The sequence below is a fragment of the Phragmites australis genome, chromosome 1 (genome assembly GCF_958298935.1).
Source record: "Phragmites australis chromosome 1, lpPhrAust1.1, whole genome shotgun sequence".
In the NCBI taxonomy this organism is placed as follows: domain Eukaryota; kingdom Viridiplantae; phylum Streptophyta; class Magnoliopsida; order Poales; family Poaceae; genus Phragmites; species Phragmites australis.
In genome coordinates, this window is record NC_084921.1 from 54,219,425 (window position 1) to 54,237,091 (window position 17,667).

General features: G+C 43.4%; 2 protein-coding genes and 1 non-coding gene across 4 annotated transcripts; 1 reads left to right on the plus strand and 2 right to left on the minus strand.

The window, feature by feature from the left end:
* Positions 1 to 2,269: 2,269 nt before the first annotated feature.
* On the minus strand, positions 2,270 to 4,115 carry LOC133928189 (pollen-specific leucine-rich repeat extensin-like protein 1). Of its 2 annotated transcripts, none has more exons than XM_062374435.1 (3): positions 3,976 to 4,115; positions 3,604 to 3,679; positions 2,270 to 3,406 (listed from the first exon to the last, which is right to left on the minus strand). In XM_062374435.1, the coding sequence occupies exons 2-3, from the start codon at positions 3,642 to 3,644 to the stop codon at positions 2,530 to 2,532; spliced, it is 918 nt and encodes a 305-aa protein (XP_062230419.1). In that variant the 5' UTR covers positions 3,645 to 3,679; positions 3,976 to 4,115; the 3' UTR covers positions 2,270 to 2,529. The 2 variants fall into 2 exon arrangements, with proteins under 2 accessions (XP_062230419.1, XP_062230412.1); XM_062374428.1 differs by having other exon boundaries at positions 2,270 to 3,416.
* An 8,175-nt stretch (positions 4,116 to 12,290) lies between these two features.
* Positions 12,291 to 12,923, minus strand: LOC133890980 (flowering-promoting factor 1-like protein 2). The gene has a single exon (XM_062331652.1). It carries the CDS (start codon positions 12,799 to 12,801, stop codon positions 12,469 to 12,471), a length of 333 nt encoding a protein of 110 aa, XP_062187636.1. The 5' UTR covers positions 12,802 to 12,923; the 3' UTR covers positions 12,291 to 12,468.
* A 2,098-nt stretch (positions 12,924 to 15,021) lies between these two features.
* On the plus strand, positions 15,022 to 15,160 carry LOC133891310 (small nucleolar RNA Z247). The gene has a single exon (XR_009904176.1). It is a non-coding gene; the product is annotated as a small nucleolar RNA Z247 (small nucleolar RNA).
* Positions 15,161 to 17,667: the final 2,507 nt, after the last annotated feature.

Sequence of the window (17,667 nt, forward strand, 5' to 3'; positions counted from 1 at the left end):
AATGATCAAGTGACAGGGAAATATGTACCTATGTGCATGGATGCAGCCACTTAACACGTGGACTAGTGGATTACTTAGTTTATTTCATCCCGTTGTATCTCATTCGATCAAAGCGTCGCTCACGCGGAGACGTCTTTGTGAAGGGAACACGGAAACAAAGGAAGCCGGTTAGATGAAAGACGCTTCCGCTCGAGGACAACAGAAAAGGAAAGCGGCTGGCTCCAGCGGGCCGTACTGGGCTGGGTTGGGTTTGGCAGGCTCGAGTTGGGCTGCAGGAAAAAGGAAAAGAAGAAAGGGAAAAGCAGATTCGGACCGAGATAAATCCAATTTTCAGAATGAATCATTTTGTGCATGGTTTGACTTTTCAAAAACTTAAATTTGGAGTGTATTTTGGGATACTTTGCGCAATGTATTTGAAAAGATTTCAAATTTGCATATATTTATAGAAAATGCAAAAAATTCCCTGATGTTTTGCTATTATTCTAAATGTGCAAAACAAAGGGTGTTACTCTTGGATATTTAGACATCGCTTGCGTGATTCTAGGACGATGGCTCCTTTGGCAGGCATGTCTTTGGGGTTGAGCGCATCCCTATTTACAGTAGTACGAAATCATTTGGTTATTGCCAAATGTCAAGTGGAAGTATATGCAGATATGTGCAGCAAGTGGAAGTATGTGCAGATATAAAATTGTAGCTCATATAAAGTTTCAGATTCACGACTCTTTCTTTAAACGGATCGTGATATCGTTTCTTGATCCAGTTAAATGGATCGTGCCGCGACGTGTCCGGGGGTTACGAAGATGTTGGCGCTATTAGGTTGCAATGCATTCTGGTCGCGAGGATTCTAGCGGGTAATTGCTCACCAGATTCTGCGTCATGCTCAATCGCAGGTCGCAAGCATGTTCATGGGACATGTGTACAGACGTGTTATCTTCATTTGTTTGCAGGCTGCATTGCTGTACTGCCCATACAAGAATGCATGCCAACATGCATTTAGATGTTGCTGATTAGAGTAGCAATCTCTTACTGTATTGTATTATGTTGCAGATTATGCACAAACAGCGAGAAATTTACCTGCTTGTTCTTTTCTTTTTTGTGCAGAAGCGAGACTGACTGGTGAAGATGCATTACAATACCGACGTAAGTACTCCACATCTTGCTACTGCATACGGATGCTACTCGCAGAATGCTAGTGATGCCCGTTAGTTTCTTGATGTTCGAAGTTGACTCATCCATCTTTCGTGGGAAATACGAGTATATTTTGGCCCGGCACTTATGAGACAGGGACCGGCCAACCTCGCTAATTAGAGCACCTAGACCTTGGCCGCCAGCATGTTTACAAGCTTAAATTAGCAGTCTTTGCTTCCTAAATGGAAGACTAGGACGGAAATTTTCATGCCAACCTTGCTTTGGGTTAAAGAAACAGTTATGTTAACGTTGACAGCTTGCTTTCTTTTCGCTTTCATGGGGATTGTGAAGCGCACAACCATCGGTATCAGTTAACTAACTGTAATTTGGAATTCATAATTGGTGTCCCTCGGGCGAACCCAAAGCAGAGCCGTGTCATTCCCAAACGCTTCTGTACTTGCAGTCTGAAGTTATCCTGTACTAGCCAGTCTAGAAGTTCTGAATCCTGAACTGCAAACTCTGGAGCCCTGATGCCTATAGTTTCATGAACCTGCTCTTGTTTCAGCCGCCATCTCTTACGGCACCTGCATCCTGATTACTGCATGTTCACTGTACTTGAAGCAAAGCTTCTCCGAGCTTGCAGTTTGCAAACAGGGATGCCTGTCTGCATTCCATGACGAGCTGCTGCTGTTGTCTTCAGTTCTGGATGCAGTCTCTGGTCAGAGTCAACGCATCATGCCCCAGGCCAAACTGTTGTCGTAACCGTGTCAGGTTAAGCATGTCCTGGTTGGGCAAAAGGTGAATGTTTAACAGCAATTCCTTTGGCTCTTTCTATCGTTACCCGTTACTTAGAGAAATACTAGTAGCAGATAAGCAGTAGTAAGTTTCAAAAGAAAGGCAAAAAATGAAAAGATAACTCTGCTCCTTCAGTTCTTTTGAGCACTTCGAAGTAACTTTACATTGGAGTTAGCTGAGTTATCCATTCCCAATGAGATTTTAGACAGAAGCAACATCTGAAATATACTGTGGTACATATTTTCCAGTGCATGGTGTTAGTTTACCTGCTGAGCGACATAATACAGTATCAGCTGCAAGATTGACAAGGTAACAACCATTCATGGTTCTTGTGCTAGTCCTCAAGGAATTTGAAGAGATTATTTATATCTCCATTTTAACCATGTCAAATGCTACAAAATTGCTCTGATAAATGCCAGAGCTATCCCATTAGCCCCTCACATTCTTCCTCTCGTGCATCAAGCATTCAAGCTCAGCTCATCTTATTCTAGCGCCATGAAGCCTGAGCAGTGCTATTACATCCGTTCTCGTACTAATTCTAGCATCTAACATATAGTCATAGTTGATTAAGGAGCAGTAAACTAGCTAATAACTCGCACCCTTCGTTTACATCACGCTGCAAGAATTGGCGTTCTCGTCGTTGAAGATGTCGCCGTAGCCGTCTCGCGCTGGCGAGAAGGCGCTCCTTTGCGGCGGCTCGCCGTAGTAGTAGTCCTCCGTCGAAGCCTGCTGCTGATACTGGTAGCGATACGGCGATGGCTGAGGAGGGTAGTGGTACTGCTCGTACGGCGAGGACCGGGCGTAGTAGGACGGCGTGTAGTGCTCGTCAATGTAGCCCTGTGACGGCCCCGGCCTCGCCATCGGCATCGGTGCTGGTGCCGGGGCTGGAGCAGGCGCGGTGGCGTAGTAGGATGCGCTCGGGTTCGGCCGCGCCACGTTGTAGCTCATGACGTGCACTGGGTGCTGCGGCGGCGGCGGCATGCGGTTCACGTAGCTGCCGACGCCTCGGTCGTACTCCACTGTCACCCGGGCGTCGACCGGCTGCTTCTCCTCAGGCTGTTGCTTCGCTTTCCCCTTCGGTTCGGGTTGTTGCTGCCCTGCTTCCGCCGTGGTCTCAACACCAGTGTTTCCACTGGCATCAGCATTGGAGGCGTCTTTGCTCTCTTGAGCCAGCTTTGGGGTCTCGCCGGTGCTCTGCTTGGGCTCCAGCGCAGGCTGAGGGTTGCTTGGCTCGGCGGCACTGGCCTTGGCGTTGTCGGCTCCGGGCTTCTCGGCAGGTTCGTTCGGTTTGCTCGGCTCGTCGTTTTGGTTCTTGGGCTCTTGGCTTTGGCTTTCTGCCGGTGGCTGCTGCTGCTGCATCGGCTGCTCGGGCCAAGGCTCAGCCTGCTTGCCGGACTTGCGCAACTTGGCGATGAGGATGTTGGGATCGAGCTTCGTAGAGGCCGTGACCACGACCTTGTTGCTCCGGGCGTCGATGTCGCATCTGCACACGCCTTGAAGATCAAATAACACAAATTAACGAGGCACATGCAAATAGAGCGACCTGTCAGGTATTTCAGTTTACAGTATTTCAATTCAAGATACAACTTTTGCAACTTGAGACTTCTGGAAGGCCTTTGACAATGCGCAACTACATGCTAAAAGATGAGCAGTTCGGAGATCAAATAAGACGGGACGTACCGTTTACATTTTGGAGCACTTTCTTCACCTTCTTCTTGCATCCTTCACAGTGAATGGACACCCTCAGCACCAGAACCTGAAACAGGACATCAGACATACAAACCGACTGAGTATCAGCACACTGACCTGGCCTTTAGCACAAGAAAAGAGTAATACAGCAAAAGCATGGGAACTAAACATTAGGAAATTTGCTGCCATATATGAAGCCAAGAGCAATTTAAAGAACAAATCATGAGCCACTCAGCCTAAGGAGCAACAGCAAAACAAATAGTGACTGGAACAGAGATCCTCTGAACTAGGAACAGACTGGTGATCAGAAGAATTGCTCTCAAAACATTTACCGAAATTCAAACCAAGAGAGAATATTAGTACCTGCCACTCTATAGGCTCTGAGGCCATGAGAGCGGGTGAAGTTATTCGCAGGAGAGAGGAGGGGAAAGTGCTGTCTGGAGTCGTGAACTGTGAGGAAGGGCTGAGGGAAATTTTATACCCTGCACTAGTTTAACAAGCGAAAAGAATAAAAACAGCAGCCATAGAGAGTAGTGGGGGTATCGTTGGGCCTGAATTTTTTAGTTGGTTCGTGTGCCAATGGGAGGCTTGGCGCCAGGGTTGGCAAATTCGTTGAAAACCACTCGACCCGTCAATTTGGTCCGCACCGAATTCTAAATTTGATCGGTTTTCGAATTTAAATTCAAAAAATAAAAAATATTAAAAAATCTAAAAATACTAGAGACTATTCTAAGACCTATGCGAAAAAGATTAAAAAATAACGTCTTTTACATCATATTTCACGGAGAGATTTCATGAAGAGGAAGTTTGAAACAAAAGTGCTTTAAAATACGTGCAACTCATTTATTAACTCACGTTAAGGAAAATACATGCAAACACATATTTTTATGTTTAAGATGAATCTTAAGAGGATCTATAAAATTAGTTTCACTTCATTTAGAGTTTTATTAATTTTTTCATTATTTTTACAAAGTTCATAAGCATAAAGTGAACATGTTAAGAAAAAGTATTGTAATTAACTTTGTCATGTCTACCATTATTTTTCATACACAAAGTATTGTTAATTAAACTAATAAAAGTGGCTTCACTAATTTTGGGGTGTGATGAGTTAGTTATAAATTAATTTAGTTGCAACATATTTACTCAATCATGTATGTTACAATAACTATTTCATGATTTTATGTATTTTTAGAAGATAGAAGATTATGTAAGAAGACTAAAAAAATAGTTTTGTGATTTTTGGATCAGCAAATAATTAACTATGTATTTATCTAGGTTTAGCAAATAAATTTTCTTAAAGAAAATATACAACTTTTTGAATTGACAGTGGATATGCATGTGCAGAACAAGATTTTCAGATATGTGTATACAAAGATATCCACAATGATTAGTTTCTTTCTCTGATAAAACGGACACGTACTCATGAGATGAACGTTTATGTTTAGACAAGTTCACATGCGATTTTCTACGAGTTTGAGCTAGTTTGACATATGTAAGCCAAAATCGTATCGTATGTTATCCCTTGTCTATGCATGCATCCTATTTAAGAATTATAACAAAATTGGGTCCCTATCCTGTGTACTCTTGTAATATATTTTTCATATTAGTCTAGTCAAAGTTTCACTTCTCAAAAGAACCCAGTATTGGTTTGTATGGTTCGTCGTGATGGTTATATCCTACTTTTTGTGTGTCTCATTAAAATGAAATTTTCTTCAGCTATAACCGATGTATCCATTAAAAGTATCGAATGGCTCAAGAGGATGATGAGTTAGGCTCTAATTAATAATACTTCTACTGAATTTTAGAATAAATAACAATCTTATACTAGATGAAAGATAATACAACTATATAAATAAGCTAGAGAAAGATAAGTAAACAAGCAAATTAGAATGCAAAGTAAATTGTGAAATTAAATGTTTGTAAGAATGTAAATGTTCAAAGTAAATGCGGAAAAGTAAAGAGATGGATAAAAAGATATCAAACTTTTTCCCGAGGTATCGAGTAGTTGGTACTTTCCACTGGTCCTCGTTGGAGCATCCACTAATGATATTGCTTTCCCTTGAGCCAAAAAACTCAAGTGCTACTGAAAGGATCGAATGACCCAAAAGAGAGGGTGAATTAGGCTATTAAAAATTTACTCATATCGCATTCTAGAACAAGTAACAACCTTAGCTTAGATGAACTGAAATACGACTACACAATCAAAATAGACATAAGCAACAAAACAAGTAAGCTAGAACACAAAGTAAATACGGAAAGTAAAGCTTGTAAGAAGTAAATGCACAAATGTAAATGAGAGAAAGTAAGAAGATGGACAAGAGAACACTGATTTTCTCCCGATGTATCGAGGAGTTGGCACTCCCCCTAGTCCTCATTAGAGCATCCACAAAGAATATCGCTCCCCTTTGAATTACAAAGTCTTAAGTGCTCACTCATGATTGTCACTTCTTCATCTCCAGATTGGCAGGCATCAAACTAAGTACATAGCTATTTCTGAGGCTCCCACAAGAACTCCAAGAGTTACTGAGACACCTCGAATCTCCAAAGACCGACTAGATGTTATCAACCATTAAGAGTAACAAGCTAATAGCTTCACTTGGTCAAGATCAAATCTAGACTACAGCTAGATGCACATTTGCTACTCTACAAACACTAAAGATATCATTAAACTTCAATTAAGAACTTTTGAATTCACTCAAATGTACTATCTTGCTTCTTAATGACACAAACAATGTATAAGCTCTTCTGGGGTCACAAGAGATTTAAATGAGACCAAGTGAGGGGGTATTTATAGGTTAGAGATCCAAAATTAGTCGTTGTCTAACAACTTAGGTTTTCTGTTAACACTGGATAACCCGGTGAGCATCTTCTTACTCACACTGGATAATCTCGGTGAGTAGAAATTTCAAAATAATACCATGCCAGCTGTCATTAGCCGTTACTACTGAGAATAGTCCGGTGAATGCATCCAGTAAGCATACCTTTAGCATCGAACTATCCGGTCAGTTGACCTCTAATTTTCAAACAGCTACAACATTCTCTTCAAGAATTGCTCTGTTGCTCGTTTTGTCCATCTCCAGACCATCCGGTGAACTGAGCAGCTTTAAACTATCCGAAGCAACCTCTCAGCAAAAATTAGTTCGATGACCTCACCTTTCAATCATCGGATAATCCGGTAAGTTCAACTTTATTTTACCTGGAAAATATTGCTTTTGATGAAAAAGCTCTGGTGCTCTCAGTGAGGTAATACTGGACCATGCAGTGATACTGCATGTTAACCACCAGACCATCCGGTGCAACACTTCAAAAAAAATTCAGGACATGTGTCACCAAGAAAAGGTTCCGGTGATACTGCATGTTACCCACCGGACCATCCAGTCAACACATGCAATTTCTTTATAAACCAAGAAAAATGCTCTAATGAGAACAAGAGTCACATCATCGGACTATCCAATAAGGCTAACTTCACTGAGCCAGTCCAATTCAATCTTTTATTGATCTCTAACTTCACGACATCTCAACCATGAGCTTCTATGAGCTACTTAGTGCTAGAATTTATATCAAATCAAGTCTAGACTTAACTAGATCAAACTATTACTCTTAGCACATCTTTATAGAACAGTCAAAAGACTAAGAAAAAAAACATATGTTGCTCTAAATATCCTTAATCTCCCTTGTGACACTTAGAACTAGAAAATCCTTAATCTGAATGCACATCTTCTTTGATTGTCTATATAATCAACTTATTGACCAAGAATATCCGATTATCATTATAAACTAAAATTTCGATACCCTTCAAAATAAATTTATTAGTCACAATAATATGACTGTCATTAATCACTGAAACACTTAACACTTATCTAGGAGCCTAGATGCTATAATCTTCCCCTTTTTAATGATCGATGACAGCAAGAGATATGAATATCTGTCACCTATAATGGTTACCATCCATCATTTAATGCCTTTTTTCATGTAGTGACTAGGGTTTCTTAAAAAAGTTTCACTTCTCAAACAAACAAAACAAAAGTGAAGGCGACTCCATGACGAAGACGTCACTAAATTACAACAAGGAAGAGCAAATCAAATTTATTATTGGGGCAGATCTCCCATGGAGTCCTGTTAAGATTCTTCGGCCTTCCATTGAGTGTTCTAGCGTTCTAGGCAACCGCAGGTTAGTGGCCAGCTTTGTCATGCTAAGATAGGTTGCTGCTTTTGTCATTGTTTCTCTGTGCAGAGGGAGAGTTTTGTCTCGTCAGAAAGTGGAAACACGGGGACTATTGCGACATATTTTTACGCTTTTTTTTTTTTGCATGGAGGAGAAGAAGAAAACATCGATTCGAGCCTTGTCTTTTTGACAATGCTTAGTTGTCCAAGAGGCAGTGTATTTTATCTCAAATTGAGCCATGGTTAAGCGCAAAATGCTGATGCCTGTCCGCATTTGCAAAAGCTAAATTCTGGATTGATCTGGAATTAATATTTTGAAGAAACGTGGATGGAAATTCGAAAATATGACTGTTTTGATTATTATTATTATTGGTACATTGTTATTGCTTACTTGGCAAAGTTTGTGACTCATGGAAATGGACGAGAAACATGAGCAATTGTTACTTGTTGTCTTAATGTTGAAGTTTAGGTTGTTAATATGTTGCCTATGACTCATGGAACCAGAGCTTGGGCTTGTATATGTTGCTCTGGTAAATTTGAGATTGTAGATTGTAGCGCTTGAACTCATGACTTTATTATGAGTAAGACTTATAATATAATTAAAACTTGTACTCTACTTATGTCTTGTGACGAGCTTATGTTATAAGCTATATGCGTGCTGATCTTGAATATGTCTTTAGATGCATATCGAGGAATATTGGAATCTGGTTCGTTTCAATTGAGCTATTGCCATGAAGTGTTGTTATTTAGCTGTGTTAACATATGGTACATTGAAAGGCGAGTATGTGCTAACCCTTATTGTTGTAGACAGACGATGATTTAATTAAACACTTATCTTTGTGGACAGCAGCCGGCTCATTTAAACCGAAAGTGTAATTTGGACGGTTAGTGCCTGAACAAAATCAAAATGTACGTCAGCAAGCATCATGTTCATGGCCCACACATATCTCTTCTCTCTCTCTAAGGGTTTCTGTTCCTATCACTAGCACAGTGATACTTCCAAGAAAGGTGCTGGATCAGCAAGCCAGCCCGAACCCAATATACGACCATCACCAATCCGTCGTCCTTCGTATGACCGTCCCGTCCCTTTCTCGAGTTTCTTCCTCCTCTCACCTTCATCCCATCACCACGAACAAAAGCTTCCTCCTCCTAGCTTAGCAGTAAAAAAAAAGGTGAGATGTCGTCGCAAGAGCGACGGCACAGGTTGCTGCTCTGCGAAAGCAAAATGGTTTGCGAGCGAGGAAAGCAGCAGTGTGGATGCGACGAAGGAAAAGGAGAAAATGAATCAGAGAGGGGGAGACGGAGATGGAATGGCCTTCTTCGTCTCTCTGAACTCTGAAGCGACAGTGATTTATTGCTCTCTTTTCTCCTGCTTTTCGGAAGCGGCGGTTCGCGTCGTCGTCGTCTTTAGTTTTTGTCCGCGAGGGAAGAGTGAGGAATATGGCCTTTGGTTGCCATGACGTGGTGTCTCTCGTCGGCGTTGAGCTCGGATGGGCACGTGTGCGGCGGCGACAACGGGAAGGGGGGCGATAAGGACTGGAACTGGACCGGAGTGGCAGGGGAGCAGCCGAGCAGGCAGTGGAACAAGATTCAGACGCAAGAAACGCACACGTAGCGCGGTATGCATGGCAGGAGCGGCGGTGCGTTTGGCTGCCAGCAACAAAGAAAAGAAAGCATGAAAAAGGTAGCTGTTCTGTTCGTGGTAATAGCATCAGAATTATTCGTGCATACTGTACTCGTTGTCTAAGAGAAACTTCCTCAGCCTAGCTCGTATGACTCATACATGTTGAGTTAGGATAAGTTAAAGAGATGTAGTAGGGTTTGTTGGTTGGCTATATGTGTAAAGAGATTGTGTTTGGTTGCACATATGAGTATATATATTATAAGATTAAAATTAAAAAAACAAGTGTTAACATGATATTTAGTTTGCATAAATACACTCTATAATAATTAATTTATCATATTAAATCTTAATCTAATTTAAAATGTACTAATATGTGCTAATATTTACTAACTATTTGTCATTAGCGCTAATTCGTTACATCCCGTCGGCCAAGCCTATGAAAAACAGTCGAATCCGACGTTTCCTGCCAGCCTGACTGGGCAGATGCATTTGCACGGTGCAACGTTTCCGACCGGTGCAAGCATCCAAACAGCGAAGCGGAGCTAACGACTGCATCCATTGGTGCATGCACGAGCGAAGCAGAGAATCCAAACACACCCTTACAGTCTACTTGCACGAGCATATTTCTGCATCAGAAAGTGGCAGATCTCATAAAATGATAATGATGCATAACGAAACGAATACACAGGAAATGTATAGTAACGAGCATCTGCCTGGCCTGCTTATTGAAATGTCCACGCTCCGAGATTGGATTTTCTTATTTTTATATTTCCATTTTTTAAATATTAGAAAAAATAGGTCTGTTTGAAAAGATAGAAAGATTAGGATTTTTCTGCCCGTCCATAGGCTTCTATTGCCAGCGGGCGACACAAGCCTATATATTTGCTATTTTTAAAATGGATGTCTAATTTTCTAAAAATTTAAAAATAGAAATTTTAAATTTTAAAAAAAATCCATAGATTGGCGCGGACCCATTGAGGCATAGGCCCAACCCACCAAATAACCCGTAGGCCCTTGTTCGAATTGGGCTCTTAACAATATAAGAGAGCTCAGCGTTCAGCCCAAGCCCATATTTGTACCATTCATTTCAGCCCAAACGAATCTCTCCCCGATCCCCATTGGTTTAATTTCGCTCCAGTTGCTTGTTTTTCCCCCTTAAAAAACGATGCTCTCCTGCAGTCCTGCTCCAGGGCTGGGCAAGTTTTACTGCCTACGTCTGGTCTGTACTTCCGTTTGGTTTTCTGCATGCTCCAGTCTCATTGTATTAGTGAGTTAAACTTATTTGAGTCAAGTTGTGTGTATATAGTGTAATTTTATTTGGTTGGTTGTATGTTTTTGTTTGATTGAGAAGAGATTTGGTGTTTGAATGTTCATATGAGTACATATTGTATAAGATTGAAATAAAAAAATAAGTGTTAATATGATGTTTATTTTACATAAATACATTATATATTATTTAGTTTATCATATTAAGTCTTAATCCAAATTAAAATGTATTAAAATAAGTTAATACTCGCTAATCATACACTGATATCATCTTTAGTTGAGAGTATGGCTGCATCCCGCGAACCTGACTCTGGAGAAACAGTTAATTTTTGCGTTTCCACTTATCGGCCGGACCGAGAAGCCCTTTTGCATCCTGTGAGCTAGACTCAGGAATGCAGCAAGCAACCAAACTGCTGCTTTATCTTTTCTTCCCCAAGGATAGGGTAAACCTCGCCTTGATAAGCACATTCGAAGGAATTGTGTCCTTGCTACTTGCGTTTCTGTGCCTGGCCTGCCTCTGAACAAATTATACAGCAAGTGGTCGCGTTTGATAAACATTTTCCATGGATCTATATATACTGGAAGCGAGAGCAGGTAATGATTATTAGCAGGTAGGATGGGCAGGAATCAAGCATGCCAATGGTTGAGCCCTAGAGCAGGTCGATGATGGAATGAATGCAAAGGAGACAGAAAGTCAACAACATATATTCTCTCACTGACCCCACGGGCTTAGCTGTATCCTGTGCGCCGATGGATATATGAGTGGTCACAAACAAAATTGTGCCTTAATCAGTTTGGCCTGAGGCATGTCTGAATTCTGATTCTTTTTTCGGTTGCTGTCCTCAAGTGGCGGAGCCAGAAAAGTATTAACAACTTGGCAAAAATTCGACAGCATTATCCGATTTCGATTTTGTGCAGACTAACATGAGCGGATCCAGCAGTAGACTAGGAAGCAAATTCTATAAAACTCTGTCAAAAAGATCCTCGTGAGATCTTATTTATATTATACATCCTGTGATTCAATAGTTGAGCTGAAGAGTAGAGATGGGAAATGAACACATATCATTATAGCGGAGATAATCTTTCGTAGAACAGGATACTATAAAATTTGCTCTTAGTAAACTGAGGAGGGCTCAAGTAGAAAGAAAAAGGGGAAAAAAAGAAAGATAAAGAGGGAGGACTCCCTATTTCTCGGCTCTAAATTCGCCAGAGCAGATGACAGTTTAGGGTTGTTGGGCCATGGCTCCACCTATGTTGTTCTCCAATCTCGATTGACGACTTACCCATAATGACAATGGTAGGTTAAGTTTCGAAAGATTATCTTGTGTGTAGTCGTGCCCATGGCATACGAGAAATTAAGCTTTCGATCGAAATCCCGACCTAATTAAGCACTCCTAACTCAGCTGAACTCAAAAGCATCGTTGATCACACTTTGTACTGCAAACTCCTCGCAATGCAAGCGGTCGAGAACACGCATGATCGAGACACAAAAAAACGAAAATGAAAGGAACCGATCGATCCGCTCCACTTGCATAGTTGCATGCATGAGACACAGCAGGTAGTCGGGGGAAAATTGACCATGCAAACTTAGACTACCACAGCATGCAAATCTTATGCACACGTGTACAAATATACGTCATCATGCCACGTATATTACACACATACACGTGAAGATTACATAAACATGCGTCGTACAAACGTACGTATAGCACGCGCACACAGTTGATTGAGCAAAGAACGAACACGCACGCACCTACAGAGTTAGAGACGCATGCGTGGCTAGATGGACATGAAGCTAGCAGCTAGGCGTCGATGACGCGGAAGGCGTCGCGGTTCTTGACGACGATGTCGTACATGTGGACGGAGCCGAAGTGCGCGAAGTCTTTGGGCAGCGAGATGAGGTCGACGGAGGAGCGCTTGTGGTACTGCAGCATCCCCACGTCGCCGCCGCCGTAGTAGCGCTCCCAGCCGAGCGCCGCCAGCTTGCGCTCCAGCGACGCGTACGAGGTGACCACCTCCCCGGACGGCATGTGCAGCAGCGCCTTGCGCTTCCCCGCCGCCGCCGCCGCCGCCCCCGACGTCGGGTTTTCCACCAGCCTCACCACGCCGTTCCGGAACACCCACACGCCCGACATGCTAGCTAGCAGCGTAATTTCTCGCAGGAGTAAATCCTCTCGAGCTCGCGCTCCTTGTCCGAGCTAGCTTCTTGGCTCCCTGCTTGATTTCGTCTCTACTTGGCCGGCCGTGTTGGGATAGATGTGGGGAGAGTGTGGTGCCGCGCGAGGGGCTATAAATAGGAGCGTGCAGCTGCCGTGTGGTCGATACGTACGTACGCATCGGCGCGCTTGGATAGATATGCTACAGGTATTTTGTAACTATATATACGTTGACTCAGTTCACATGATATAGATAGAGTTATTATTATCTGAAAAGTTAAGATCTTGTTGTATTAATATAGAACTTTAAAATTAGCTTTTAGGATGTAATCTCTCCACCGCGATTTATTCGGTCTTCATTTATAAATTGATGTGGCCTCGTAATAGGAGGTGAAAATGTTTTCACATCATGTTCATGGTATCAGAGCCATCCTTCTCCACTAAAACATCCATGGCAACCTCATTTAACTCTACTGTCGGAGGATGACCTCCACAAGCGGGGATCTAGAGGGACCCCCTTTGAGATTCGGCCGGGTGATAATTCCGGATCTACCTCGTACGTGAAGTAAATAAGAGTAAATGAGATGCAGGTGGGTTAGATGATCGGATGTTAGTAGAAACAAATGCTCAGGGGATTTTAGACAGGTTCGGGCCGCATGAAGCGTAATACCCTACTCATGTGTGTATACTATAGATGCTCTGGAATGCCTCTCTGAGGATCTCTTGTGTTATAAGGGTTTTTGTCTAAATCTAGAACTTCGTGTGTCTTGTTCTTCGTCTGTTGGGCTTCTTGAACTTTTGTCTTCCAGAGCTTGCTCGACCTCTGTCTTCTCCGGTGAGCCCGCCCCTTCTTATACCCCGTCGGGGCGTTCTAGCGTGCCCAAAAAGAAGGGCGCGAGTTTCAAAGCGCCATAAATAGAAAGCAACCATCATGGACTGCAACTTGACATTACGGGGGGTTGAAAATGCGCCCTCTTCCGGTCCTGTCGTCATCATCCTATTTTTCAGTGAGTGTAGCAGGGAGGGCCCACCGGGCAGCCGCTGAGCAACCCCACGTGCCCACCCGGTCAGAGCGAGCCTGACACAGCAGAGCGGCAAGTGATATGCCTCAAGTCCTGCGACGATATCCCGAGGCGCGCCGGATGACGCGCGATGGGACTCGCCGCATTAAATGTCACCACGCCTCCCTGCCAGGCAGTGGCAGGGACTGACAACAGGGGGGAGTGGTTGGAAGTGACACGCTACGCTCCCTCTTAAATGCAGCATTGTGCCTCTCACCAATTGACACCTCACCGTTGAGCTCTTGTGGGGACCACCGGCGAAGGACTTCTTAGGTCCTCGAGAAACTCTGGGTGCTCGGGGACTACTGTTCATAGCCCCGAGCACCCTCTCCCGGATATGCCATTTCTCGGTCCTCGGGGAACTCGGGCACTCGGGGACCACTGTTCATGGCCCCGAGCGCCCTCTCCCGGAACTGTGTCTGCTCGGGTCATCGGGGAACTCGGGTGCTTGGGGACCACTGTTCATGGCCCCGAGCGCCCTCTCCCGGAACTCGTACTTCTCGGGTCCTCGGGGAACTCGGGTACTCGAGAACCACTGTTCATGGCCCCGAGCACCCTCTCCCGGAACTTGGTCTTCTCGAACCTTGGAGAAAAGTCCCCAAGGGAAGGCGTCACGTGACACTCTGCTGTCCTGGCCTCGGGACTCGGGAACCCCCGGTTCCCATGTCACCGACACCTACCCTCACATCCTCTCCCAGTCTTCCCATTACCAAGAAACTATCCAAAAACAATTACCTCATGTGCAAAGCCTAATTTCTACGGGTCATCCGAGGTGCTCAATTGTTTGGCTTCCTCGATGGCATGAGTGTCTGCTCTCCTGCTGAACTTGATGTCAAGGAGGGCAACAAGATGGTTAAATTGGTGAATCCGACGCACGTCCAATGGATTGCCACTGATCAACAAGACCTTGGCTACCTCTTCACTTCCGTATCTCAGGAAATTCTCACCCAGGTGGTGACAGCAAGGACTGCTGCCCAAGCATGGCATGAGATCGAGGTGCTCTTCTCCTCTCAAACCCGCGCACGGGCGGTTAACACCTGCATGGCGCTGGCCATGACCCAGAAAAGGGCCCATGACGATCACTGAATACGTAAACAAGATGAAAGCCTTTAGTGATGAGATGGCGTACGTCGGCAAGCCATTGGATGACGAAGAGATGGTCTCCTACATCCTCGCCGATCTCGACGTTGATTTCAATCCTCTTGTGTCTGCCATCATGGCACGAGTCGAACCCATCTCCGTCGTTGAGCCTTATGCACAGCTTCTGGGCTTTGAGGTTCGAATGGATCTTCTCCACGGCAGCATGTCGTCTGCGTCTTTAGCAAATACAGCTAGTCGCAGCTGGCGCAGTGGCACCACTTGTGGTCGTGGAAACTGTGGTGGTGGCACCGATCGAGGTGGCTGTTGTGCGTCCCAAGGAGGGTGTGGAAACCAAGGTGGAAGGGGTGGCTCAAGCAGTAGCCGCCCCACCTGTCAACTTTGCAAGAAACCAGGCTATACGGTGATCAACTGTTGGCATCGATTTGATGAAAATTTTGTTTCAAAAGACAAGAGTGCAGCTACGGCAATATACTCCTATGGGATAGACACAAATTGGTACACTGATTCTGGTGCAACGGATCACATCACGAGCGAGCTGGACAAATTGACAATTCGTGACAAATATACCGGCAATGACCAAATCCACACTACGAGCGGTGCAGGTATGGAGATTAATCATATTGGTCATGCCATTGTCCCTACTTCTGTTTGTAATCTTTATCTTCTTAATATTCTTCATGTTCCTGATGCTAGGAAGAAATTAATTTTCATTCATAAATTCACTTCGGATAACAAGGCCTTTTTTGAATTTCATCCTGATTTCTTCCTTGTCAAGGATCAGGCAACGAAGAACATCCTCCTTCGAGGCAAGTGTAGAGGAGGACTTTATCCTTTTCTGTCCATACCTACATCAATAAAACAAGCATTTGTAGTCACGCTCTCTCCGGCATGGTGGCATAGTCGGCTTGGCCACCCTTCCTCTTCAATCGTTCAGGAAGTCATCACCCAGAATAATCTTCCTTGTTTCAAAGAGTTTAATAAAGAGTCAGTCCGTGATGCCTGTCAATAGGCCAAGAGTCATCAGTTGCACTATTCTAGATCTAATAGTGTTTCGAGTGCTCCTTTAGAACTTGTGTTTTCCAATGTTTGGAGTCCTGCTCCTAATTCCGTAGATCAGAAAAAATATTATGTCAGTTTTATTAATGATTATAGTAAGTTCACTTGGGTGTATCTCCTTAAACACAAGTCTAAAGTCTTCCATATATTTCATGAATTTCAAGCTCTTGTTGAACGTCTTCTTGATCGTAAAATCATAACCATGCAGACTGACTGGGGGCGAATATGAAAAGCTACACTCATTTTTCACCAAAATTGGCATATCTCATCATGTTTCATGTCCTCACTCTCACCAACAAAATGGGTATGACGAACGAAAACATCGTCATATTGTCGAAGTAGGCTTTGCTCTCCTTGGTCATGCATCTATGCCTCTAAAATTCTGGGATGAAGCTTTCCTCACTGCAACCTACCTCATCAATAGAATTCATAGTCGTGTTATTCAAAACATCACTCCCTTGGAATGTTTATTTAGCCATAAACCTGATTAATCTCTTCTTCGCATTTTTGGTTGTGCTTGTTGGCCAAACCTTCGGCCATATAACTCATGCAAACTTCAATTCTGTTCCTAGTGATGTCTTTTTCTTGGTTATAGCAACTTGCACAAAGGGTTTAAATACCTTGACCTATCTACACGCCAAATATATATTTCCAGGGATGTTGTGTTTGATGAAAATATTTTTCCTTTTTCTCAGTTTCACCCAAATGCCAACGTAAGATTAAGACCCAGAATTCTTTTATACCCTTCCTTTTATCTTAGTCTTGAGAATAATTGGCTGATTAATCAATGATTAATCATCCTACCATTTCTATTAATGATGTACCTAATATTTTTGAAAATAGTGTCGTAGAGAATTTGGAAGAAAAATGTCATTTTATGCAGGCTAGAGAAGATTCGGCTGCACCTTGCACTAGCGTGGATCCCAGTGTTGCCTCGGGACACGATGTCCATGCAACGCTCTCACTTGACCCTCTGTGGGAAGATGATGGTCTGTGCACAACGCAGCGCTCCTATCCAAGCAGGAGTGAACCAGCAGGACCCGTCAACATCGGCAGCATGGGCGCGTCTCAAAATCCAACGACAGAATGGGCGTCATGCTGCTTGATGAGGCTAGCCCCTCCAAACACGTCAACATCGACAACATGGGCATGTCTCAGTCCGGCGACATCACGATGCTTGATGAGGATGGCCCCTCCGATCCCCCTGCACCAGCGCTTGCATCACCAGCTCATGATGAGGGTGCATGATCTTTTGCAATTGGAGGCGCTATTCATCAAATTGCAGCACCTTCGATCCATCAACATGGTACATAACTTCGCAGTGGGATTAGTAAGCCTCTGACTCTCACTGATGGTACAATTCTGTATGGATTTATCACTGTTCTTGATGAACCAAAAATACTAGAAGATGCTTTGTCCAGTTCAAATTGGAAAAAATGCCATGGATACTAAATTTGTAGCTCCCATGAAAAACAAAATCTGACATTTGGTTCCTCCAAAAAAGGCGAGAATATCATCTATTGCAATTGGGTCTATAAAATCAAGAAGAAAGCTGATGACACCATAGGTAGATATAAGCAAGATTGGTAGCCAAGGGTTTCAAGCAACGATATGGCATAGACTATGA